The sequence below is a fragment of the Zosterops lateralis genome (genome assembly GCF_965231275.1).
Source record: "Zosterops lateralis genome assembly, chromosome: 6".
Taxonomy (NCBI): domain Eukaryota; kingdom Metazoa; phylum Chordata; class Aves; order Passeriformes; family Zosteropidae; genus Zosterops; species Zosterops lateralis.
Window position 1 is genome coordinate 8,001,611 of NC_139761.1, and position 26,472 is coordinate 8,028,082.

The following is a 26,472-nucleotide window of genomic DNA, read 5'->3' on the forward strand; positions in this document are numbered from 1 at the left end:
GTGTAATGATCTAGGGACATGAATTTCAATCAACATGCTAGTCATAGGTAGGTCACCTGATTCTTCTTTGCTGTTTGCTGAGCTTCTCTACTCTGTCTCAAAGATGTGAGAAAAGCCTAAGTAAAAATTAGGTTGGAAATGTTAGTCTGTGCCTAAGCTTGTTTGCACATTCTCCCCCTTCATCTCAAACCAACTTTGAAGCAGAACCTGTTAAGCCAAGCTTTAGGCTGTGTGATGGAAGGTCCCCCTTTGCCTTTGCAGATATTGACGAGTGCGCATCGAACCCCTGTGCTCAAGGAGGGACCTGCATTGATGGTGTCAATGCATTCGAGTGTATCTGTCCACAACAGTGGATTGGAGCAACTTGCCAGCTTGGTAAGTAATTTTAAAGCCTCGGAGACCACTGGAGATTATTCCTAAACAGTGAATAACTCTGTGTTTCTGGCCTGGTGTTTATTGAAGAAAATGTGGAATATGTGTGTTGTTATTGGTATTTTAGCTCCTCTAGAAGAGTAGATCTCAAAGCCAGGCGTTTAAAGTGGATCTCTAACTATTTAAGCCCCAACTTAAGTTTATTTATATAATAGTTCTTTTAGAATGCCCCATTACTTTTCTGTTGCAGTGTTGGTGATGGTAACTCCTTCTCCATGGTGGCAGAACAGTGACTAAGCTTTGTGGAGGCCAGGGGGGGATTTGCCCTGACTAACAAATTGCCTTTTTGAGTTTTGGTCGAGGGAACAGTAAGATAACATGCATGTGCTACTATAAGCAAGTGTGCATTAAAATCCTGTGGTATGTAAATGGTTTCAGTGCCCTACCAATGTTTAATGAGCTTCTGATGCTTGGACTGCATGGACACTTTGCTTGGGGCTGTGGTAATCTGTTTCTGGGTTTGTTCTTTATTCTATTCTTTATTTTCTCTTCTTTCACAGATGCTAATGAGTGTGAGGGGAAACCCTGTGTTAATGCTTACTCTTGCAAAAATCTCATTGGTGGATATTACTGTGACTGCATTCCAGGATGGACAGGAGTAAATTGTCATATCAGTTAGTATTTCTTTAGTATATATATTGACTGTAGGATGCTTTGTTCTTAAAAAAATAAACTGAGTGATAGTATACATAGTTTTATAAGAAAAAAGAGACCTATTGTCAGGATTTTTCTAACTTCTAGTAATGTTAATTGAAAATATATTTAAAAATTTTAATATATTGGTATTACAGTGATCTTAGATATACACTTAAATAACTAATAAATCTCTTGACTTTTACCTGTGTCTGAATGATATATACTAATTCAATTTATAATACTTTTAAGTTAAAATGTTAGATATGAAATTAGCTGATATCGATATCTCATTTTTAGTACACTACAGTAGACATATAGAATGTAATTTTTAATTGGATATATTTTTTAAAAAGGGATCTTTTAAGATATCAAGAATCCTTCCTTTCTATTGAAACATCTAGGAAAAAAAACCTTTTTGAAAATCACTTGTTTTCCATTTTTATGCCAAAGTTTTACTTTACAGCTTAGTCTTCCAGTCTAAATTCTAATGCTTTGCATATTTTATGCCTAGATATAAATGACTGTCATGGACAGTGCCAGCATGGAGGGACTTGTAAGGTAACTCTTGTTCATTACATTCAATGTTGAAAATTAAGCTTTCTCTGACTGATTATGAGTTTTATAGTTTGCACTTAGAGTTTGGTTAAATGAGTTCAAGTGTTAAAAATGTAACACTGGACTTGCAGACTCTTGCACCCATTTCACAAAATAAAATTCTGTGGTGCTACTGCTGTCCGCAAATCCGGAATACAGAAGTAACTTGAATTTTCATGTACAAGTTTTGACAATAAACAAATCCTTCTACTTTTCCTTCTTTTCCCTGCTCTGCAAAGGATGAAGTGAACGGTTACCACTGCTTATGCCCTCGTGGTTTCACAGGAAAAAACTGTGAGATAGAAACCAATGAGTGTGAGAGCAATCCCTGCCAGAACGGGGGCCGCTGCAAAGACCTGGTGAATGGATTCACTTGCCTGTGTTCCCAGGGATTCTCAGGAGTCTTCTGTGAGGTGAGGGCAGCACAGGCATTACTGCAATGCTTGTCATGGACTGAATTCTTGAAAGAAATATATCTCTGGGTTTAAATGGGAGTAACCCAAGGCTGGAGCGTCACTGCCTCTCATAGCTGTTACCTGATACTCTGAATAAGCAAATTTGTTGTGCAGCGCTGTCATAGTAGCTGTAACGCTTGAATTTGCAGTCTGATAAACTGCAGGTTGTTGTATATAGGTGGTGGCCTTCCTAAGGGTTTTAAGGCTGCTATTATTCCTTAAGCTTGAAATGTTTCTTTTGCAATTTTCTGGACATGTGTCCTTTTATTACGTGGAGTGCTTTAGGTTCTTGTCCTAATAACTCTGATGTACATAATTGAATTACCTTTCAAGTAATCCTACTGCTATTGGTAGGAGTAGAATAATTATATATCAATTATTTATATGATATATAATGGTGATAATTAACACAATTACTAAAGGCAGGCAGATAGGCGAGTACTGGCTCTCAGAACTTTGTCTGAGATAATTCTGGAGGACCATGGAGGTCTGGTGCTTAAGGATTCAGATCTGAAATACTGAACTCATAGTGGTAATTTCTAAAGTATTTCATGGTAAAGAAGATATTCCGTTATTCTAGGGAGGACATTAGGCTTTTCAGTGTTAAATTATTTTGCATTAAGTATTTGCTTTCTGGCTTTTGCTGATAGTCAAATTCATCTGAGTGTAATGCTTAGTATCAACTGGAGGCATTAGGCTAGAATTTTGTTGGATTTGCTCCAGAATTTTTTGTGGAGGATATTGGAGTATCTCTCTTAAACACTGAAGTAATTTTATTCTATGTTATTTGCATCATTAAAGAAGCAGAGCCCTCATTTTACTCAAAATTTAAAAGGACTGTGGATACCAAACCAAGTTTAATAAAGCTGGTGCAGCACCTAATAGCTCATGAACCTTTTCTGCATAAGGATCATAACTTCAGTGCTCTACTCTGGGCTGATTCATACAGTACTGTGTAATTAAAGTTTTAGCAAATATGCTTGAATAATAGGGGTGAGTTGGCTGCTTGCCTTGTCTGCTGCAGGAAATATCTACCATTGATTCCAGATGCTAAAGTACCAGCTACTGAACTTGCATTGGGAAGGGGAAATTTACACTAATGGAAGGAAACAAATGGAGACATCTGATAGAGGAGATCTGAGAATCTTTCTCAGACCATAGCTATTTTTTTATAGCTTGCCTTGAATGTTTTGTGTGAGAGCACGAAACGCTTCGCTGAAAAATTTTCTGTTGCAACGAGAATTGTATGTGCTCCTCTGAATTAAATACTTAACACGGTTTGTGTTCCTTCTCCTTTGACTAGTTTTGCATTTTCCTCCTATTTAGCTACTGAACTGCTAAAAATAGGGATCAAAACCACTATTGAACTTAATTTCATGACTGTAAAGTTGAAAGCTATCTTTCTCCCAAGAGAGATATGAAGAAGGAAAAACTGACTTGAGAGGGAGAAAAGCAATCCTTAAGAAAAACAATTTGGAGGAAAGATACTGCGATGTAAAAATATCCCTTTTGAGGCTGCTTTGTGGATTTTGAGACCAATTTAGGGCATCGTGAATCAGTGATCTTTTGTGTCAATCTAAAGCAGAAAGCAGCAGAATTCTTTTGCCTCTGTTAAAGTTTGTATTATGAAGGCGAGGTTTAAATTTTGCTCTCTGGATCAAGTGGTCAGAGTTCAAAATGCATCTCGTGTAAATTGGTGTGGTGATGGTTTTTGTTAAAATAAGGCCCTGAGCAGCTGGGTCTAACTAGACCTACTTTGGGCAGGAGGTGGGCAGTAGCTGACCTCTAGAGGTGCCTTCCAAGCTGTGTGGTTTTATAATCAATTCTATGTGTTGAGATGGGAAGAAAATTTGCTCTAGGGGATGGGATTTTTGTTCAGGTTCTGTGTATTTTATGTCTCTTGCAGACACAAAGCTGACAAGTGCACTGGTATTTAACTTGCCTTGTGGCACTTGGTTTGTGGGTGTGAAGGACAGAAAAGTGACTTATAATGATCCAGAGAAGTTGCAGTAAGATGTCTCCTAATGGCTTAAGTAATTATTTACTGAGTTACTGCAAATGTGCTTATTCAGCCTCCTCCACAGGAGTATTTTTTTAGCAGTGTCAGAAATGCTTTGTGTTAGGATAGACTAAAGGAAGCTGAAGTTTCTCTGTCTTGCAGGATGGAATGCAATATTTATGATTCATAAACCTTCTTAAAACTTGAGGTTCCTTGTACATTAGCTTCATCTGTGTCTCTGGCAGAGCAGATAATGCTGCTTACTCCTGGGAAATGAAGCAGCTGCTGCTAACTGTGGTCTCTTTTACAGATGGATATTGATTTCTGTGAGCCTAACCCTTGCCAGAATGGGGCTAAATGTTATGATCTGGGAGGAGATTATTACTGTGCCTGCCCTGATGACTATGATGGAAAAAATTGTTCTCATCTCAAGGACCACTGCAAGAACAATTCTTGTAAAGGTACCTGCTGTTGTCCATAAATCTGTCTTGATGGTGGTACGTTAAAAAAAAAGAAAAATTAATTCTGGGGAATAGTATATTGCAGAAATGTTTTTATTCTTCTCACTTGGACTTCATAAAATAGTAAGGCAGTGAGAGGAAATGCTCCTCATTTATGAAGAGGTAGATGGTAACTTATAGCTAACACAAAATTGTGATTTGCTTTAATTTTTGTAAAACTTCTTTTAAAACTAAGATCTGATTGATAATACAGACCGTTAGTCTAAAGACTACACTTCTTTTTCAGTAATAGACAGCTGTACAATAGAAGTCTTCACTAACACTACACAAGAAGGAATCCGTTTCATTTCATCCAATGTTTGTGGGCCTCATGGACGGTGTATTAGTCAGCCAGGAGGGAATTTCACTTGTGCCTGTGACAGAGGTTTTACTGGAACATACTGTCATGAAAGTAAGTAGGAGCTTGTAAAAGATTATTCTTTCTGCTCAAAATTTATTTTAAAGTTGATGTTATGAAGCTTTACAACATAAAATAAAACATTTAGATTTCAGTAAAGTTGCATAAAGTGCTGTTTCAGATGTACTGCTTGAAATTGTTTCTTCTGGTAGCAGCCTTTGTGGAGGTTTACACTTCCTCTGTGATAGAAAACTGGATTTAGTCCAACCTCAGTGTAAATGTGTCTGTACCTACTACCTTTATGTACAATCTTATGAGCCACAGATTTCTCCAACATGAGAATGACAAAGAAAGGACTAGAACTTGTATTGCTGGTCTGGGTATTTTTAAACCCCCAGATATTCTTGCCAGGTAAGTGTAATGCTCTGGTTGGACTTGCTATATGAGAGACAGTACAGCCAGAAACAGACTTGAAAACAGATGTTTGAGCTTTTCTTTTGCATGGACAAATGCAATAATAACTTTGTGCTGCTTTTCCTAGAGATACAAATGTGGATCACTCCTCTGAGTAGGTGAAAACAGCCTTGAGCAATAATTGTTGACTTTTCATTGTAGATATCAATGACTGTCTTGGGAAACCTTGCAAGAATGGTGGGACATGTATTGATGAAGTTGATTCATTCAGATGTTTCTGTTCAAGTGGCTGGGAAGGAGAGCTGTGTGACACAAGTGAGTACTGCTCAATGTTGTAGGGCCAAATGATGTAGCTTTGTTAGTAACAAAGATGGTGGGTATGTGCTTAATAATGGAGTGGTCTCTGTTCTATAATTAAGTCTTGTTTGCAGAAGTATTTTCAGAAATAACTTCAGGTAGCTGCTCTAAAAGCCTCAACTCCTTTAATAGGAGCAAAATCTGATTCTTTGGTATAGTTCAGCACTTATCTCAGGAGGAGAAAACTTTTTCTCCTGGGGATAGGCAAAAGTGTTGGCCAGGAAGTGAACTAGGCCAGTTCATGGTTAAGACACCTCAGAGGAAGCTGCAATTGTTTCTTTTTCTGCTCTGAATGAAGCCCCTTTTAAAACATGATGGCAAGGACTTGCTGAGACTTATTACCGGACATGCATCAATTAAGATGTGAAATACAGACTGAGCAGCTTTTGGCAGCTATTGCTGTCAAAAGAGCCTTTTGTGTGGTCTAGATGAAGTTTGTTCTGGAATACTTACGTTCCACCTATTAAAATGTTGGTCTCAAGTGAAAGGAGCTTTCTCTAAAATCCATGATTGTGTAAGTATGTTTAATCTGTGTATGTGGTTAAGCCAACTCTAATGGCTGTAACTCTGTTTTAAAACAGAGCAGAAAAAGGGATGAATTATCTCCCTCATCTTCTAGGATGTCTTGGGCTGGGACTCCTTTTCGGGACATTGTGGTCCTTACTAGACAACTCATTCTGAAGTTCAGAATACAGCTGTTTGTGAAAATAGTGCTGTACTGAGAAGCTTTACTTGGTGCTTTACTGAGAAGCCATACTTGTGTTACTTCAAAGCTGTCAGAAAGTCATAATTCATGTTATTCTGTAATAAATCAGTGTATTTTCCTTGCTTGTATAAATATAACCTCATAATAATTAGGATTGCTGTCTTCCTAAGTAGTACAAAATTTATTTTCTTTATAAAGAGATTTGTTTTCTCATGGCCTTGGCTGGGCTAGATCATCTAATTTGAATAACTGGATTTTTTTAGATTTCAATGACTGTTCTCCTAACCCATGTCACAACGGTGGCCGATGCATTGATTTGGTAAATGACTTCTATTGTGAGTGTAAGAATGACTGGAAAGGCAAAACTTGTCACTCACGTAAGTGTTCCTTGCTTTGATCTTTAGATTACCCAAAGATTTATTTTCTTCTCGTGGGACTGGAGTTCCTGAAATTTAAAGTAAAACAATTGCAGTGAAAAAATAGGCGCACTTCCATTACCCCTTCCAGTTTCCCAGTCACAAAATGGAACTTGTGAAAAATGTATTCCTTCATGTAGTGAAAGAGTTTTGTGAGAAATGTCCTTAGATTCCATTCTTTGGGTTGTTTATTGTAATACAGCAAGTGGAAGAATGTGTTTCTGATACTGGTACATTTAAATATGAAATGTCTTTATTTTTTTGATTAAAAAGTACCTATTTCTACCATTCAGCAAGGCCAATGGAAATTAAAACTGCTTTGTTTGTGGTGTGCAGGTGAATACCAGTGTGATGCAAACACTTGCAGCAATGGTGGGACATGCTATGATGATGGAGACACGTTCCGCTGCTCATGTCCTCCAGAGTGGATAGGAAGTACTTGCAACACTGGTAAGCTTTCAAAACTGTCTCCAGATGAAGCAAGAAGAAGCAGAGAAGTGTTTAAATAATCAACTGCTTAGTAAACAGACACACTGTTCTGGCTGGCCGGTTCAAAGCTGTTCCAGCTGGGTGGTGACTGAAATTTAAGTGATTTCTTCCGCTCGCCTGACATGATACTGATTTTTAGGAAGCTGTTCTCCTCTGGCTGCTTATATGGTCTTTTCTATGGCTTCCCTCCTAAGGAGTTTTAGAAAACCTGGTCTTGTGTCTTGACTTTTCTATTGGTCTTTAGAGGCCCTTGTGTAAAAGTTTTCCTGGGAACTTAGTCCTCTGCTTAGCTTGCAGAGTGACAGGGTTTGTGATCATGAGGTGTATGAGCAGGCATACCCAGGAAAATGAAATTAAGAGGTTCTTCCTGGGGCATTTGTGGAGTCAATGCCAGCTATAGGACACTACTTGATTTTTTTTTTCCTGCTTTGGAGACTGAATGTAGTATCTGTGGTGCATCTTTCTGAAATTGAAACTTCCATTATGATCCGGAAGTTGAATGAAGATAATTTAGTGCTGTTTTTCTACTTCCTAGATGCAAGTGCAGTCTTTAATCTAAACCTGAGCTTTAAATACTAGTATTTTAATGCAAAGAATGCCTCATGGCCCAGGTAACTCACTGCCAAAATAATAATTTAGCAGTACTTGAAGAATGTGTACACAAATGAGGCAGAAAGGAGGTAATTCTTTTTTAATAAAATTTCATGGTTCACTTAAACAATTGAATTGGGACTTTGGTGAAGATGGGTGAGACACTGTCATGTGATTGAGTATTTTGGAGGTTTTTTGACCTTTTTGTAAGTTTTTAACCGTTGACTTAAACTGTTTAAGATTGTGATACTGACATATCCAGATGATAGGTACTCTTTGTTTTCTGGGCTAATAGATGCTCTTTCTGTTTTCAAAGCTAAAAACAGCAGCTGTATTCTGAACCCTTGCATGAATGGTGGAACATGCGTTGGCAGCGGAGATTCCTTCTCGTGCATCTGCAAAGAAGGATGGGAAGGACGCACATGCACTCAGAGTAAGGCTTTTCTCCTTTCTTCCCCTGCATCCCCCGGGATATTGGGAGTGTCTGGCAGAGAGCTGTTAACTGAAACAAAGCAAGTTTATGGGGGTTCATGTGCCAAAATATCTGAATCATTCAGAGTGGGAGGTAGGTAAAGAAGACGATGCTCGAGTAATGAATGAGGAGTTTGTCATGCTGCTTTTTGCATCCAGTCTCTGCCAAAATAAGACTCTTGGCCTTCTATAAAAATATAAATTTTTGGAAACATATGTAGAGGAGGAAAACATACTCGCAGAAATAATAATTTTAATAATGAAGAGTATCTGGAAAGGCAGGCAGTGGTGTATAAGCCATTTTCTCTGAGGACAGCAGTTAACTACTTTGACATACCGAGACAATGAATTGGTTAGGTGGAGTAAAGCCTGCAACTTTGATTTTTATTTTTTTCCCCCTAGGTGTAACATTGGGAGTAGGAGGGAAACTCTAAATCTGAGTTCTGTTTTTACCCTGCCTACTGTTGATATACATGATAATTAAACTTTTTTTTGTAAGTGTGGAAGAAAACATTCAGTTCTGTGTATTTTTCTTTACTTATCAAATATAGTGGCTTCTGAACTATAGTTTTATATTTTAGAAAATAAATTATACCACTATTTATACTAGCCAATATTCTTCTTTCTAGACACCAATGACTGCAACCCTCATCCATGGTAAGTACATGAACTCCAGTCCTGTATCTCTTGTGAAGATAAGTGACCACAGTAATATGGATTTACATTACATGTTAGAACTAATTTTACTCTAAAATAATTAAAGCTAGCCTCTGTAAAATATCTTACAACCATTTTTTTTGCTATGCCATATCTATTCCTTGACAGCAAAGACCACAAAATAATCTTGAGTTGATTCATGTATGAACAAATAAAAGAATTTTAGTGTAGTGACCAGTAAATTGTAGTGAGATGCAGTGAGATTAAGTGAACCACATATGATAACATTTGAAGCATTTGTAGTGGGACAGAGTAAAAAAATGAGAAATCAAAACCTGTTATTTTACAGTAAATAATTTTAAATAATATAAAAATTTCCTGTTGGACGAATTTTTATGCATAAACATGTTTAAAAACAAAACTGAATTTTCAGGAGATAAAATGGGAATATTTTAAATACAGAGGCTTTAAATTTATGGTTGAAGGGGGAAAAAACTGATGTGTGGATGAAACAGTTTACCATATCTTTCTTAGTTGTCCCCTCTGAAGCCATAATCTATGCTTCATGTATTAAAAGAAAAAAAAAAGCCAAATTGGGAAAACCTTGGGCTTTCTTTGTATTCACTTGAAAGTGCTGTTCCACCTCCTTGAGTTCTATGGATGTGCTTCCTCATGCATCTGTAGGATGTTGCTGTTTAACTGCTGACTTCCTAAGCAATAGTTTATCTAGCATTGTGCTTTCACTCTTGATAGAAATAAATTGTCCCCCTAAAGAGCAGCAGAGGCTTTAATAAACAAAGCTTTAATTGACCAATGAAACAATGTAGATGGGTTGTTAACTACACTTCTGAATTTGCAGTTACAATGGAGGGATCTGCGTTGATGGAGTGAACTGGTTCCGATGTGAATGTGCCCCTGGCTTTGCTGGTCCTGACTGCAGAATCAGTAAGTACCTGCATGGGTGAACACCTGGGTGGTTGTACCACTCTGCACAAATTGGAAAGGACACCTGGTGACCCTTTTTACATTAGCTCAGTTGAATTCTAAATAATGAAGCAGAAGCCACCTGTGTTAGCCAGGTACTGATACCATGTAAATAATAGCAGGTTATGGTCTGTTACTCATTTCATTAAATGGCACTGAAATGAGTTGGCTTAAATCATGCTTAAAGACTTGATTGCTGGATTTTCTTGGATAATTCTGACATTTCTGGGGTGCTGGCTTCATAGAAGCTTAAATTTTAAATAATTCTGTGATGATGAACATCTTGTTGGTAAAGATGACATATATCTGAATGTGTTCCACTTAACATAAGAAACCAAAATGCACCGAGACATTCCAAATGGAAACAAAAACCTTGAGTGGAATGCTGGCATGTGAATAGCAGAAGTATGATAAAGGTCTTTCAAAGCTAGAAAGCAAACCTGTTACACTGCAATTATTCTGAAGGGTAGAGGCCAAGAAAAAGGGAGGAAAATAGACCCTAAAAGTCTGACTAAAACTAAAAGTTGAAGTGTTGTGGAAGAAGCTGGTGGGAGGTTTTTGTTGTTTGGTTGGTTTTTTTTGGTTTTATTGCTTTGTTTTTGTCTTTTTAGAGGAATTTTACCATTTTAACTTGAATGGATATATACTTTATTTTTACTTTCTGCTTTGGAAGATCAGGCTTTGAATCTTTTGTAGCCTCAAGGCTTCTGGGCTTGGTGCTTCCACTCCATCAGTGTGGTGATGTGCTTTCAAGTTGAGACTTCATCCTCATTCTGGCATAGAGAAAACAAACCAGCACTTCTGGTTGGAGGGTAGCTGCAGCACTTGTGGAAGCATCAGCTTAGTGGTGTCTTGATACAGAACCAGGCATGGTAGATCACTCTGTGTCTAGATCAAGATTTCCGGAAAGGGATATTGAATTCTCCTTGCCTGCTGCTCTTCCCCTTGAGGCTAGGATGTCATAAATACAAATTCGGTGCATTTGTAATGGAGCTGCAGACATTTTTTTACTTGTTTAGACTGGTACAGATGGAAGGAGTAGCTCTGAAAAAAATGCCTTTTATGGCTGATAGAGAAACAGAGTTAGGTCACCTTTTTCAGCATACAGAGGCTGGAGAATCTTAAACCTGTATAGTATGAAGATAGGAGGAAATAGTAGTTAAACCCTGTTGAAATTTAGATCTTAGTGCACTTTTGAAGGAAGCTAAAATAAAACCAAAAGCCCTTCCATATCCATTGGATTGTTTTGCATTGCCTATGCTTGTAACACTCTCACTACTGCTGTTTATCACGTTCACTTTCAAAGTCCTGTATTTTAAAATGAGTTGATACTGTGTATTGGACAAGAACTGGAGTTTAAACAGTTTCCTCTGGGATTGTAAAGGGCATTCATACTCAGTGGAGGGAAACCTTTCAAAAGATGCTTTGGAAGAGAGAGGTTCTGGTTGAAAATGAAGCAGTTGGTGCCTGTGGCTCACAGCTTGTCAGGTTGGTTTCTGGTGCATAAATCAGTATTGATCCCTTTCCTAGGATAACAGATAACATGCTGCCGTCCATCTAAATGGATCATGCTTCCTTGCCTTTTTCCATTGGTTTCTGTAGCTAAGCCTCTGAATCTTTGAAGATTTTTTTTTTAAAGAGGCTTTAATACTAAGTGTATGTGTATTAAATTAATCTACATACTATTTCAAAGTTATTCATGTTCATCAAGTGTGTTTTATAAACTAAACTGTTACTCTTCTGCCTTATGGACACTTGTATTGCAGCAAGTCACTTCTTAGAGCAAGATCATTGTTCAGCTCATGCACTCTGATAACTTCATGAAAGCACATGCTTTTGTATGAAGCCTAAATGACTGAGATTAGTGCCAGAACAGGATGTGGGACTTGTTCTGTAGCTGAACATGGACAAGGCATTAACACTTTCAGCTGTCCAACACCTCTGCTCTGTGAGATGAGTCAGCATATGACTTCTGTTTTGATTACCAGAACTTCAATTAGGGTGCAATTATGAGAAATCTGTTACAGGTTATTGCTGAAATGGCAGAGCTCTTTAATTATGAGATTCATTCTGTAGCCACACTGTCTTTTGCTTTAAAGAAAGGAGGTACTGTTAGATTACACCTCAGTAAATTATTAATTACAATGTCCTGTGTCCTTGTCACTGAATTTTACTTATTTTCTGTCCAGATATTGATGAATGCCAGTCTTCTCCTTGTGGATATGGTGCCACCTGTATAGATGAAATAAATGGATACCGATGCACTTGTCCCCCTGGAAGAATTGGTCCTAGATGCCAAGAAGGTATTCCCATATCTGCCATCAACCTTTACCCAAAGCACAGTAGTGCACAATGTAGCCAGTATAAAGTTTATATACAGTAGTCTGATATGTAAGGAACAGTAGCTAATTTTTTAAATTTAAATTTGTATGATATTTATAACTTGCAGAGGTGAAAGTGTCTGAATGTGCTTTTTGTGTGGGTTTTTCTGTTTTTCTTTAGTGATTGGAATTGGAAAGCCTTGCTGGCTTAAAGGAATGACCTTTCCCCATGGCAGCCGCTGGGAACAGGAGTGCAACAGCTGCCACTGTTTGGATGGACGTATTGACTGCACCAAGGTAGGCATTTTGGCCTGTTTTCTTAAATTCCTGTGGCTGAAATAAACTCATTGTTCTTCATGCGCAAGTTAGTCTTTGTCTCCTCTAAATTTCCTTTGTTTCTTTTTTTAAAAAGTGGCATCCTGTAAAAGTAGTTATGGATTGTCCTTAATATCATAAGTTACTGTCCTGCTGTCTACCTGCTAGAACAGGCTCTCTAGACCATTTGCTGCAGAAAATGAAATATGAGCTGGAATAAAGAATAAATTACACTGCTGAAGCTTTGCAAACACAGCTTTAGAACTCCTAATTTTGTGAAATGTGAGTTCCAAGGTGGAGGACACGTAGGAAGAAATTTTTCACTGGGCATTGACTGCCTTTTTGTATTGCCCTTCAGTAGCTTTATGAATTGACAGCTTTCAACCTTTGTGTATTTATTGTGGACTAGATTCTAGTGGTTTTGTGACTGAGGAAAACTAAGACCTAAATACAGATTAAACGTGCTGCCTTAAATTTACCTCGTCCATGGGGGTGTGGTATTAAGTTTCTTCCATGTGTGATGGAACACTTGCATTTTTTTGCTAACAATTGTGCATTAAGAAATTCCCAAGTTCCTTAGTAGCTGTACAGTGCTATGTAGGATCTTAAAGGCTATGTGGAATTGTAGAATATCCTGAGTTGGAAGGGAACCACTGGGATCATCCAAGTCCAGTTCCTGCAATGGAGCTGTGTTTGGAAATTTGCTGCACCCCAGTAATTTGTGGGTAGCAGCAAACTGTTACATTTTAGAAGCATGGTTGGAGTGGTTGTGCTTATAACCAATGTGCATCAGCTCTTAAGATATTCAGCATTCTCTGGCAGGGGTCTCAGTATGAATATTGAAAAAAGACTAGATTAAAATAAATGCTTACATTCCTGTATAACTCAGTTAAGTAGAACAAATCCATAAACTTCTAAGGAAATATGCCCAGTCAGTGGTTTCTCAGATTATCTTTGCACAGATTTTTATTCTTGTGTCTGTACTAAGTGTCTTAATTTTGTGGAAGAGCAAAGCCACCTGCTACTAGGACTACATTATCAAAAGACAGATATTTTTCTATGTGAATTGTTATTTGGATTTGATGCCTGAGAGCAAATACCTGTAACAGTGCTTTGTTCTTTTTAATTTCTAGGTGTGGTGTGGAAAAAAGCCTTGTCTGTTGCACAAATACTGGGATAATTCCAATAACCAGTGCCCCATGGGTCAAGAATGCCAGGAGAAGTATATGAAATGCTTTCAGCCACCATGCACAGACTGGGGAGAATGCAGTGCCTCTGAACCTCTGCCTATCAATATCAAGTGTCTGCCTAATTCTGGGTACTTGGACAATGACTGTGCTAGAATTACTTTAATTTTTAATGGAGACAAAGTCCCCCAGGTGAGAATGGAATTCTTAATGAAGTGTGGCAATATTTGTAGGGATCTATTCTATGTAATAGCATGCAAGATTAAGGTTTCTAGTATGACTCCTTGTTCTTATAAGCTTGCAAATTTTATTACTAGACTCCCTTGTCGCTTTTAATTGTGCTTTGTCTAAAGGGTGAGGCAAAATTTGGGTTTGTACTGAATATTTTAGCTTCTTGAGTCTTGAAGAGCTATTTACATTTCAAGATGGGCTCAGACTGTACTAACATAATCATGCAAGCTCAGTTTTTTGCCCTTCATTCCAAAACCCTGTTCTTCACATTTCTGCCCTTTCTTGCTCCCCTCTTTGCTGCCTTTATTAGTTCTTAGCAGCTTCAAGAACTCTGAAGAACCTTATTTTTACAAGCTGTTTTTTTACTTGAACTAAAATGACAGTGTCTCCCTTGCTCCTAACAGGGCACTACAACAGAAAATATCTGTTCAGAAATCCGGTATTTACCAGCTACTAGGACTGTTTCTAGGGACAGAACTCTGATAATATTGTGTGATCCATCTTACTCCACAGAGAACGCAGTGGAAGTTGCTATTGTAAGTATGAGATGTGTGTATATAAATACAAATGTGTTTTGTTATTAGTTTTTGCTGAAGAAGAAGTTGTTCAAGCTTGTTTCACTTGAATGCAGGTGGAGCAATCTGTGGCTTAGTCTTGTCTGCAAAGCAGTTTTGTGATCTTACGATTTCCTACACTGCCAGAGAGCTGAAACTGCAGGTTTTGTTAATGACAGATGGCTACTACAAGCTCATGATAAATTACTCTAAAGACTAGTTCAGCCCAAATTAGTGAACAGGTGCCTGCTTGTTCTGTCAGAAATCTTGGGCTCTTGACCTCAGTAGGGAGATATGGTTACAGGTGGCTGGATTGTTCTTGTGAAGAGGTTTCTGCTGTGCCTTTAGTGCATGGCTGCTTCAGGCATGTTCTTTAAACACAAGGTACTAAGTGAGAAGTGGAAGAAGGTGCAAGTTGAGTAGATGAAGGTGACTGTTGCCCTGATGAACTAAAGACTCCCTTTAGATGCATTTACAACTCAATCACTGTGTATAGCTTAGTTTTCAAGAAAGAGTTAATTTTCATGGTAAATGTTTATCCAGGCAGATAAACTGGACTGTCTGTCTGCTAGTACTGTAAAGAGCATGCTGAGCCACCATGCAGGGAGCAAAGTGTATGGTATTAATAGAGCAGACTGTTATTAGTCCAAGCTTCTATCTAGATAATCCACATGTCTCGAACTGCTCCAAACTATGACTAAGTTTAGTTCATCAGTTTAAGTAACGTGGAAGTCATTGCCTTTCCTTTGAGGTATGTTAAATTAACGAGTAGGTGTGCTACCCACCAAGTCTGACATTGCATCTGCAGTTTGGGTAGAGCCAGCCATGCTGTTGCTGTGGTAAGCTTTTAGAGAACTGTTTGTAGCTACTGTCAGGCAAATTCAGCTGAGTGAACTCAATTAAGATGTTGCTGGATTTAAAAAGAACGTTTCCATGGTTAGGTAACTGCAATAATTTCTTGCTTTCCCCCTTCACTCCCTTTAGTCCTTTGTCCCACACCGAGATGAACAAGATAACAGCCTCATTCAGAATGCTGCTAATACAATAGTAAATGCCATCACCAAGCGACAGAACAGCACAGTTATGTTGGCAGTAACTGAAGTCAAAGTCGAGACCATCGTTGTTGGGAATTCATCATCAGGTGAGGTTCCAATGCATGCCTCTCCTCTGTGGTGTGTTTTCTCTTCCTCTGCTATCAGACTTCTTATCTTTCTTTACACATTGGAGAAAATGATCCACCAGGTTGTGTCTTTAGTTGCTGTTACTAACTGAAGAGAAAGCAGCTTTGACATCAAGATTCTGTGCTTGCATGCTAGTTTAAATTCAACCTCATCCCTAATGTGATATGCCCAGATACTCTTGCCACAGTTTTGGCTCTGACTTTCCAGCCCAGGTCTCCAGCCCAAGCACACCTTTCAAAAGATCAGGGACTGTTCTTGTGTGCAGTTCCAATCCTATCCAATTCTACATTAACCTTAAACCAACCTCAGCCCTTGATGCTACTGCATTGAGGCTGTAAGGGAATGGAAATATGGGGAGAGGGAAGGTGTGGTGTGATACCAATCTCTTCTGAAGTGCTCATGTGCTATTTATTTACCTTAACAAGAATTAAAGATGTCTAGTTCCTTCCAACACTTGGTCATGATGTAAAACTTTGCTCTTTTTCAACATGTGTTTCTCACTAGTGCACAGCTGGCATAAAACATAGCATTCCTTCCTCTTTAAGAGGATTTAGTGTGATTGGAGACCTTTATCTCTGAATGTTGGCTCTCCAAGAGCTGTGCCAAAGTAAGTGATTGGAGATTTTGCATGCCTGTGCTCCTGCCTGCGGGAGGCAGGAGACGAGCTTGTGGAAGACCGCTGGTAGGCTCAAGTTCAACTAAGCCCCAGAGTGAAAGTCTTACAATGGTAGGAGGTTCTCCCAGCTTTTTCCTAGACCTCCCCAGCATTAATCTTCTTGGAAGATCTTCCATCCATAGTCCAAACAATTAGGAGATTGCCTGGTTCTGCTTCCCATACATTTTCCTTCTAGGAAATGCCTTTCATCTGTTAAAGTCCTGGCAAACATGCTGTTTCCTCAGCTCTCCTGGAGGAGTGTGCCTGCTTTCTGCTTGCCTTAAACAGCAGTTGTGAGGAAGATAAGGAATCTAGCTGGGATTTTGACATACCTCACTCTCTGGCTTTTCTGATTGCATATTAAATTCTATAGCTAAAGGGCTGCAGATTACTTTGCCTCCCACCTCAGTAAGATTTAAAGATTCTCCCAAAATAGTAGATTAATCTGGGTTCTCTTGCAAAATGGTTTCCAGACTCTTCATTTTAATATGGGTGCTCAGTGTTGACCACTGGCCCCTTAGTTCTTTAAGCAGAGTTGTTATGAAGCAAACTGTAACCTGTTTTTGATTTTGTTTTATTGCTGCCCTTTAATTGGTTAAGGTGGAGGAAAACCTATCAGAAAACGTGATGTGAAGCCCTTTATGTTGAGAATCTCATTTCGGTGGGATGCTCAAGTGTCTAGATAGAGATGATCATTTAGATACTTCATTGGCTTCCTCTAGCTTTAAGAGAAAGTAGTCTGAATTTGGAATCTGTGTGCCAAAAATTCAGTATAAGGAACCTATTACTAAGTAAACCTGGATCCATGGTCGTATGATGAAGTAATAGATGTGATAGCAGTCAAAATGCAAGCTCTGTATTCTAATCTTGGAGAAGCTGTTATGAAGAACTCCTTTTACTTTGAAGTATTTCTCCCATTCATGATTTAGTGTTGGGTTGCTTATGAAAAATCAGGAGATAATAGCAGTTACTCATGTGAGTGCAATCCTTCCCGTAACTGTTAAAATACAGTTTTGAGATCCCTTGAGGCCAACCATGTTGGCAGTTTACTCACCTCCTTTTACCAAAAGGAAATGTTTGAGAATGTGTCACATTCCACATAAGAATGTGCTCAGGAGGCACTTGAACAACCGTGGTATTGAAACATTGGTTGTTTTTGTGTAGTCATTTCCAGGTTATTCTGTCAGCAGATGTTGTAAAACTGCTGAGGGAATTTGTTTGGATCAGGCATTAGAGTGGTGGGTTGACAACATTTATCTTCAGAGCTGTTGAACAATCCTAAAGCTCTCTATAAAAACAACTCATCTCTTGTTGCCCCTTACCATGTGAGAGTTTTTGCTTATCAAGAAGAATAAAAAAAAGTTATTCTCTCCTAGCTGGTGCAGCTCTTGAGGAAGGGATGCAGAAGAAATCCAAATATAAATACACTTTTCAGAAATATTTTCCTAGAGAAATAATCCGTCTCTATGTGGCTGGGAGAACATTATAGTGAGGTTTGGATTGGGAGAGTGGAGAAAAAGCAATTGCCTCAACTTTTTTTTGTTCATTGAGCAGTGAAGACTCCTCTCTCTAGAGCCAATATTCTGATATTTTGTCCTGAGGTAGAACAGGAACTTCCTGAAGAACACATGACCAATTTGGTTACGTAGCCTCAACCTGAATGTTTTTGGAGATCATTGATACATGAATGTCTGTAGACACTGATGGTAAAGGACTGTTCTATCTGATGATAAATGCAGGATAAATTTGTGGTGCAAGTACCAGTACTTCTAGAGCAACTTAGAGGCACAGTACACAGTTTTTCGTAGGAGAAAAACCTTATCCTAGCAGGATTACTCAGGTTTTCTGGGCCAACTTTGCATAGATGCTTGAGAAAGATGCTACTTAACAAAACCAGTTTGTCTGTTGAAGGGAACAAAAGATCTCAAACAGAGCTTTCCTCCCTCATCATTAATCATGTAAAACTAAACTAGTAAAGAGCGCTTTCAGATGGATCTGGTGCAATTCAGGCAGTTGTTATTGTGCTGTAAAGACATCTTTCTTCTAAAAATGGTGCAGGGGATCACCTGTAGCTGAGTATGGATACTTCTCTTGCAAATGTCCAGTGCTATATATCTTGTTCTGTTAACATGAGACTTTCTTTCCATTTGCCCTCCAGATTATTTGGTCCCAATTCTTTGTGCGGTGTTTAGCATTGTGTGGCTGACTTGTATAATCATCTGCGTGTGGTGGACTCGGAAGAGGAGAAAAGAGAGAGAGAGAAGCCGTCCTCCCAGAGAAGAGGGTGCCAATAACCAGTGGGCGCCTTTAAATCCCATAAGGAATCCTATAGACAGATCTTACAGTAACAAAGACATTCGTTACGAATGCAAAAACTTCATATCTCCTCAAAAGAGAACTTGTGATGCAGTAGAGGAGTATGTTGAGTATGAGGAAGAGGAGGATGAAGAGGAGGAAAGAGATGAGGAAATGGACAAATTCCTGTCTCACAAACTCACAAAGCCTTTGCCGACAAAGGTGTCTGACACGTCAGAGAGCAGTCCAGTAAAGAAATCTCATCAAATAGGCAAAATGGACAACAGATCTGTAAAAAATGTGAATGCATCAAACTTTGAAGGCAGTAGAGACTAACCTGTATTTGGGATGTAGGCAGACTGCGCCTGCGCTTGCTGGGGAGGGGAAAAATTGACATCTCCACTTTGCATCAAGGACTAAAAATATCTGGAGTCAAATGTTCATAGTTTCTTTATTTTGCGTAAAAAAAATAAATAAAAATAATAAATAAAATTTATTTTGTTTCTTTAGCCTTGTATAAATTATTCAATGACTGTCAGATGAAAAAAAAATGAGTAATCTTTGATAGTTGCTATTTTTGTAAAGTTTACTTATAATACACTCGCTATGTGGCAGAGGAGAGGTTGTATTTTCAATATGTGTAAAGTTTATTACAAAAGACTGTACACTGTTTACAGAATGTATTTCTTTTTATTACTTGCTCTAATTTAATGGTGGCTTTAAAACCTCCTGGTTGAGGAAATTGTGTGAACTTTAAACTGCTTTCTTGACTTTGAATCTCTATTAATGGCAGCTCACTGCACTTGTTACGTTAGTAGCTTCTGTAAGATTTTTTCCAAATTTGCCTTACACACTTTGTAATAGGAACAAAAAAAAAATATAGAGATCTTTCAACTGTGGTTTAAAAGTGGCCTTTTTATTTCTGTTTAATTACTTTAGAATTGCAGTATTGAAGCATGTGACAAGTGCCTTGAGATTAAACTTTTTCTATAGCAACTGTCAAAGACTGCCATATCAATATAGTAAAATTGTGAGAACTCTAGGTTCCCCAACTGACACAGTTTATTTTCTAATAGTGAAAGTGCTTTTTTGTAAATATGTACATATTAAATGAATCACTCTGTATATTTGATTTAATAAGTTAAATATTTTGGTCTTTTTTTTTTTTTTACATGTCATTCCTTTTAATTTATGTTGCAGAAAAAGGAGGTTCTATGGCAGTTTATAAGACTTTTTTTGGTATTATGTCCAGATTAGAAAATGTTAATACAATCAATGTTAGGAATCTGTTGGTCATTTGTATTTACATAGGAGCATAACCACTTATGTGTAAATAGATCCAGAAATGTTTGTTTATCCCCATGTTCAGCCCATCTCAAGAACACTAACGGGTGCATCTACTGTACAGTACCAACATAGAGAGGCATTGTTTTTTCTTTTGTGAATATGTTAATTACATGTGGTATTACTTTTTTTGCGTTTAAATACAGGCCTAATGAAGGGAACAATATTTTCCTCAGTCTTGTTTCTGTTGTGCTTTATTCATCTTTCGCTCTAAAGGAAAAAGGCTGGCAAGCTCAGAGGATGGGAGTACCTCAGTAGAAATGGTTAAATATTATGGAAGGCTTATGCTTTTTTTTTTTTTTTTTAAGGCTTTTATTATTGCTGTTAACTGGGCAGACTATCAGTTTATTTTAATTACTGAAGAAGCATAACACTACATACACCTAGTTACCCTACCACTGAGAGGAACAGATGTCTGAGAGTGTAAACTCTGGCCCACGAACAATGTAAACATGAATGTTTTGAAACCAGTTATTTTATACAGGAATGCAGGATTTGCTTTGCAGGATCATCTGTTTTAGTACATTTTTTTTGACATGTTCTTAAAAAAAAAGAAACCTTTCAGAAAAGAAACTATTTATTAAAGCATTTTATAATGATGTTTGTTGTAACTTTTTTACTTGTGCTAAATATTCAAAACTTATTTTGATAACCTGGTTAGGAGTTAGCTTAGAAAAGGGTACTATCCTTCTCATGTTCCCCAGTATAATCCTGAGTATTTAAACCAAAACCACTTTTTTTCTGCTACTCTTGTAACTTTTTGTACTGTAATGCTGCTGTCTTCCATAATCTAATAAAATGATTCCCTCATTGTGTGTAAGATACTTCAGATTGTTGTTTGCTTTCTCAATGCCTGGAGCTGGGATGTGGCCAGGCTGAGCAGAGGAGCAGTGGAAGCCCAGGTTTAATTCCTGGCACTTCTTGACCTGTGGACAGCCTGCAGAGGAGGTGCTGTCCACAGGTGCCTTACAGGCACCTCCAGCTCCCAATCTGGGGCTCTCCCTGCAGAGCACCAGGGCTCTGTTTAGCTGCCAGGAGTTGGACCGAATGATTCCTCTGGGTCCATCCAGCTTGGGATGTTCTGTGTGTTCCATGTGCCTGTTTTGCAGTGGTTCTCTTTCTGGCTGCTCAGTGAAGCCTGGTCTGAGCTGAGTTTGGCTTCCTGGGGTGAGAAGAGGGCTGGCTGAGAATGCAGGGGGCTGAGGAGGTGTCCTTTCCCAATTGAGTTTGATTTTGATGCAATACCTTTCTCTGCTCTGCAGCCATTCAGAGCTTTTACATGTCATGTTCCAATCTCCATTGAGGTCTATTGCTGTTTCTGTAGCAGTTCCTTTGTAGGTGATATTTTACTTAGTAAAAAATGCATTCCTGTAAAAGTTGGATTTTTCGTAGTAGCTATCAGCATCTGAGGCAGAATTCTAGATTCTAGCAGAACTTTTATTCCAGTCATCACACAGATACTTTTTATTGTTTTTTCTTGGAATGTTTGCTTGTCTTCATCATGAAAGTAGCAACTCTCAGCTGAGAGTCAGTTCTCAAAATCCAATTCTGTTATCTTTCTCAAAAGGAGAAATAATAGGTTTATATATGTTTGGAATAAGGTCGCTGCTGTTCAGTACTGTAGTCATGAGCTGGCTCACTGCTCCCAAAGGTACTAATTCTGCTTCTTCCCAGTACTGAAATAGCACATAAAGTAAAGGGGGCATACCAGTGGTCATCACCCACTGTTCTAAACAAAAGGACTGATCCTGTGTCCAGGAGTTGTTCCCCTGTGGATTCACAAATCCATCACAAGCAAATGTTCAATTTTGTAGTGCTCTTTCCCTGCCAAAGCCAAGAATTATTTGATGCCTCCTTCATGTGATGAGGGAATTATGTACACTGAAATACATGAAGCAAGATGAATAAACTTAGGAGCATAAACAAAAAGTAAACTTTCTGACTGGCACAAATTAACCTTGATTGATTTTATGCAGATCTTATTTCTGTGCTGCTCTTAAATTACTTGCATGTCTCCACATGCCTCATCTCACCTTATTCAGTAGTTTTGTTTCCTCTAGATTTATTTTTACAGGAGATGTTGAACTCTTGCATCTTGACTTCTTGCTGATGCACATGTGCTAAGCATTATGGTGCTGCCAGAATCCTCTCTGTTACAAGAACTGCATAATGAGGCAAAGTAATAAATGGACTCTTGTGGTTTTTCTAAGCAATGAGTAGTTCTGGGTTAATTTTTCTTCCCTGATGCTCTTTCCAAGACCTGATGTTAACCTGTAACACCTGCTGAGCTCAGTTGTTTTCTGGCCATTTACTGTTGTCTGGTTTGTTCTCCAGCAGGTCAGAAAATTATTCCTCTTCAGATCAGACTGTGCTTGGATGGAAAGTTAATGTATCCAGCAAAATAACCCACTCTGCCCATACCTTTCCAAGAACAAGCTGAGGGCTGAAAGGCATTTCAGTCCCTGCCTTGAAAGCTGCAGAGGACACCAGTTGTCATTCTAGTTGTTGTGAGGAAACTTGGACAAAAGGGATGGGGTTAGCATGTAACCCCATTTGCAGAGGAATTTGTGTTGGAGATGTGATGTGAATGGAACTCCCTCATTGTTACTGAGTGCTGGTGGTGCTTTGGATGCCCTGGAGAAAGGATGAGCCTGAGGAACAGTTCAAGTATTTTGTGAGCTGTCCTGGGCAGCTGTCATCCCTTAGGCAGTCTAGTAGTGACCTTTAGGAGGTTGTGTTTGCTCTTCCTCCATTCTCAACACTAAGGCTGGTGCTTGTATCAAGCTTAGAATCATTGCTCTTGCTCTGAAAGTATTACGTGACTCTGATTTGCTCTGTTCAGTGCTGCAAACAGTCTCTGATTAGCCCTGTGTTCTTATTTCATCACAGGTGGTGGGATAAAGAATGTGCTTATAAAACAGTAAAGGAGCAAAAAGTCCCCTTGAGAATGAGAGATGACTAAATCCTTCCCAGGTCCATCCTTGTTTCTGTATGAATATATGGAATTTTTGCTTTTGCTCTGTATATATATAATGCTCTATGTATTTTTTCAGTGTCACAAGGACTTAGTCTAAGTGCAAAAATATCTCTTCTTCAACCACTTGATAGTAAACATGTGCTTGCAATCAAAAGTTTATAAATGAATGTCCTAGGTAACGTTCCTAAGTAGGAAGCTTTGGGGTTTTTTATGAGAATCATTAAGTTTCATGGTTCATTGGGTCACCTTTTCCCTTGGAAAAGCTAGATTGCATCTATCTATGAAATCTGGATGGTTTATACATATCTCATTTTAATATTATATTTACCATTTCTAGAGCAAGAAGAAACAGACAACGTACAGGGCAGTGTACATTACAAATGAGCTGAACAGAGACCCACCTGTCTTGCTTCAAAGTTAATAATCTGAGGTTTTCTGCAGACAATCAGCATGATTTTGTAGAAATCCTTCTCAAAGGATACATTGCACTAGCTTTATGAAAGGAGTACATAAATCAACTACCTTTAGGGACCAAGGAGCCAGTCTTTAGAAGCTCAGAAGAAAATCTCCATTTAATTATTTTCCCTGGTAACAAAGCTGCTTCAGTATTTTTCTAGATGGGAAGAAAGTCATGGAAAACTTATACAATACTGAGGAGATGTCATGTTTTTGCTCATATTAATGTACTCCATCCATATTACTCTTTATAACCACTGAGACACAAGGAATGAATGTGCTTTGCTGATGTCAAACTAAGAATTCTTGGTTTCCAGTGGTGGACAAGGCAGAAGGATCACTTTGCAGGTGTAAATGTGACATTCTGTAAGGATGCAAGACCACGATTAGGGAGGGATGATGTTTTCTGACCTTTGGGTTCCCAAGGGCGGCTGCCACTTTCAAATGTTCTGGCAAAAAAAAGAACCACACACTCAACCCAATACAAATCCTTCAGCCCTGCTGGGTAGGGAGAGACTTGTTAACATGGGTCTTTCTCAGCTGCTATCCTATCTTTTCTCCCAACCATCTGAAGGAGGCTTGGGTTGGAGGGGACTTCTCCCTGTGGCAGATTTGCTGTGCTGATAGGCTGAAAGGAGGCTGGGCAGGGAGCTGTGGAGCAGGTTTGGAAACTGCTGTGGCAGCGGCCTACAGAAGGCCCTTTGAAGGCTTGGCCACCAGCCTGCAGGCAGAACTCTGGGCATAACCCCACCTATGCATTAATGAAACCCCACCTGTGGGTGGAAGTTGCTCAGCCAACAGCTGTACTGGTGCAGATCAAAGGTCCATCTCCTGCAGCATCCTCTGTCCTGCAGTGGCCGGTGGAAGATGCTTACAGAAAGTGCAAGACAGCAGCAAATTGCAGCATGAGCCCTTCTCACACCCATCCAGCTCTTTCAGTCAGCAGTTTAGGGTCATATTTGATAGGCACCTCTCCTCTGTAGCATCCTATCATCCTTTTCATGCTTTAGGCCACCATAACATCGTGTGGCAATGAGTTCCACAACTGCACCATGGATTGGGTGGGAAAGCCATTCTGTTTGTTGTGAACCTGCTCCTCAATAAGATGATGTAAAAACAGCAAGCACTTGTTCCCTCTCCATCTCCACAACATCTGGGATTTACTGTGCAGACACCACTTTCTCCCTGAGCCTTGGATTTCAAAGTCAAAGTCTCTTCTCTTTCCACTTGCAGACCTGTTCCAGGTCTTCAGCTGGTTTTCCTAAATGACCTCCCTGTCCTTCCAAATTATTCTCTGTCCCTTTGGAGTGAGGTTGACCAAACTGAACAGCATCTGATGTGTGGGCACCCCACCAATGCCAGCACTGCTCTATACTCTGTTCAGATTCTTTCTTGACCATCTTGACCATCTCTGGTGGTTTCTCTTGTGACCTATGTTGGCTTCAAGACTGATAAGAAACAAGTGGTGGTTTCATGTCTTGGCTGTGCATGCTCCTGGTTCTTGTTAGAGCAAAGCTATCTGAATCCCACTGTTCTAAATGCTGGGATCCCTTTAGAAGCTCACTCTACCATGAGTGTCTGCAAGGAGCAGCCCTGGGGTGTGGGGGTCCACAGTGGGCCTGAGCATTGTGATCCTGTTTATTTGGGGCAGGGTTGGAGTGGGTGGATATGCCAATGACAAGGATTTGTGCACACCAGGCAGTACAGGAATGAGCCCTGCAGCCTTCCCAGCAGTGAGGAGGCTGAAAAGGATGTGGGCATCAGTGAGTGTGGAAGAGGACTGTGTTTTGGGGAATGCTACATCAGTAAGATCTAGAGGGGAGGGTTACGTAGGTACCATATTGCACTGGTTCATCTCTCTTCAATTTCTCTGCTGCTGAAGAGCTGTGCCACAAGTCACAGCTGGCACAGTCTGTCCCAAAACTGGTGTATCCACAGCTCTGCACTCGTCAAGGTGAGGCCAAAAGGGCCACGTTAATGCTGCACCACCATCACTTGTGGTTTGCTGCTGGAGAGGCAGAAGGGAGCAGGAGGAAGGGGTGGGTGGCTGGTGGCCATTGCCCTGTGCCCAGCCCTGGGCAGACATGTGGCTGCTCAGACTGTGAGGTGAGCAGCCCAGCCCCACCATTATCTATCAGACAGCATCAGTTCTGGTTCATCACTGGGCTGCCTCTGATGAAAAGCTTACCCATGTCTGACAACTGCTTCAGACAGCTCCTTGTTTTAGGAGCAGAAGAAATCCTCTGGCAGGGCTTTTCTAGGTCCTGATACCTGCAAGTGCTGGAAAAAGCAGCTCAAAATTAGTTTTGTGTATCAGGGAGTTATAGTGTTAAATAAACATGTAGGTGTAGCATCATTTCACAACAGTGTATGATAGGTGTGGGGGAGAAGGGGTTGTCCCTCCTTCTCTACCCTTTTTAGCTGTGAACCCAGGGCCTGACCTCTCCATGGGTTAGAAATGATGGGACAGTTTGTATCTGTTTCTCCTTTTGCCGTGTGGCTTATCTAAGTGCTTCCCTCTTTGGTGGTCCCCTCACTGATGTATGTCTGCATGACTGGGCTCCACTCCAAAATCCTCCATGTGTTACTTACAAGGAGGTGCAAAGGGGTGAGAGAAAGGGCTGTTCAGTGCTGAATCCCCCAGTCAGCCTGTGCAGGGAATGTGCCAACCAGCCCTTTTTCTGGCTGAGGTGATACCCCTGACCTGCTCTGCCTTGTGTAGGGTTAAACACCCCCAGACGGGGCTGCACCCTCCACAGGGCACCACAGGCTCAACTGCTGCAGCATTTTCTCATCCACACTTCCCAAAACAAAATGGAAATGGTTGGTGCAGCAGGCTCTCAATGGAAGGTAAAACTGTGGGAGCTGAACATTTGGGCAAGTTAAAAGGTGAGCAT

General features: G+C 39.5%; 1 protein-coding gene across 1 annotated transcript in view; it reads left to right on the top strand.

Annotated features, from left to right (window-relative positions):
- The window catches only part of JAG2 (jagged canonical Notch ligand 2), a gene marked incomplete at its 5' end in the record, with an annotated part of 68,154 nt that extends 47,193 nt beyond the window's left edge, over positions 1-20,961 (top strand). The window contains 18 exons of the mRNA XM_083863593.1: positions 262-375; positions 933-1,046; positions 1,580-1,626; positions 1,902-2,075; positions 4,427-4,577; positions 4,864-5,028; positions 5,590-5,703; positions 6,715-6,828; positions 7,204-7,317; positions 8,264-8,380; positions 9,048-9,075; positions 9,935-10,020; positions 12,249-12,362; positions 12,562-12,677; positions 13,829-14,074; positions 14,518-14,649; positions 15,652-15,808; positions 18,662-20,961. Of these exons, the coding sequence (XP_083719719.1) occupies positions 262-375; positions 933-1,046; positions 1,580-1,626; positions 1,902-2,075; positions 4,427-4,577; positions 4,864-5,028; positions 5,590-5,703; positions 6,715-6,828; positions 7,204-7,317; positions 8,264-8,380; positions 9,048-9,075; positions 9,935-10,020; positions 12,249-12,362; positions 12,562-12,677; positions 13,829-14,074; positions 14,518-14,649; positions 15,652-15,808; positions 18,662-19,134 (2,576 nt within the window). The 3' untranslated portion in view covers positions 19,135-20,961. The remainder of the gene's footprint in view (positions 1-261; positions 376-932; positions 1,047-1,579; positions 1,627-1,901; positions 2,076-4,426; positions 4,578-4,863; positions 5,029-5,589; positions 5,704-6,714; positions 6,829-7,203; positions 7,318-8,263; positions 8,381-9,047; positions 9,076-9,934; positions 10,021-12,248; positions 12,363-12,561; positions 12,678-13,828; positions 14,075-14,517; positions 14,650-15,651; positions 15,809-18,661) is intronic.
- Between the last annotated feature and the right edge of the window lie 5,511 nt (positions 20,962-26,472).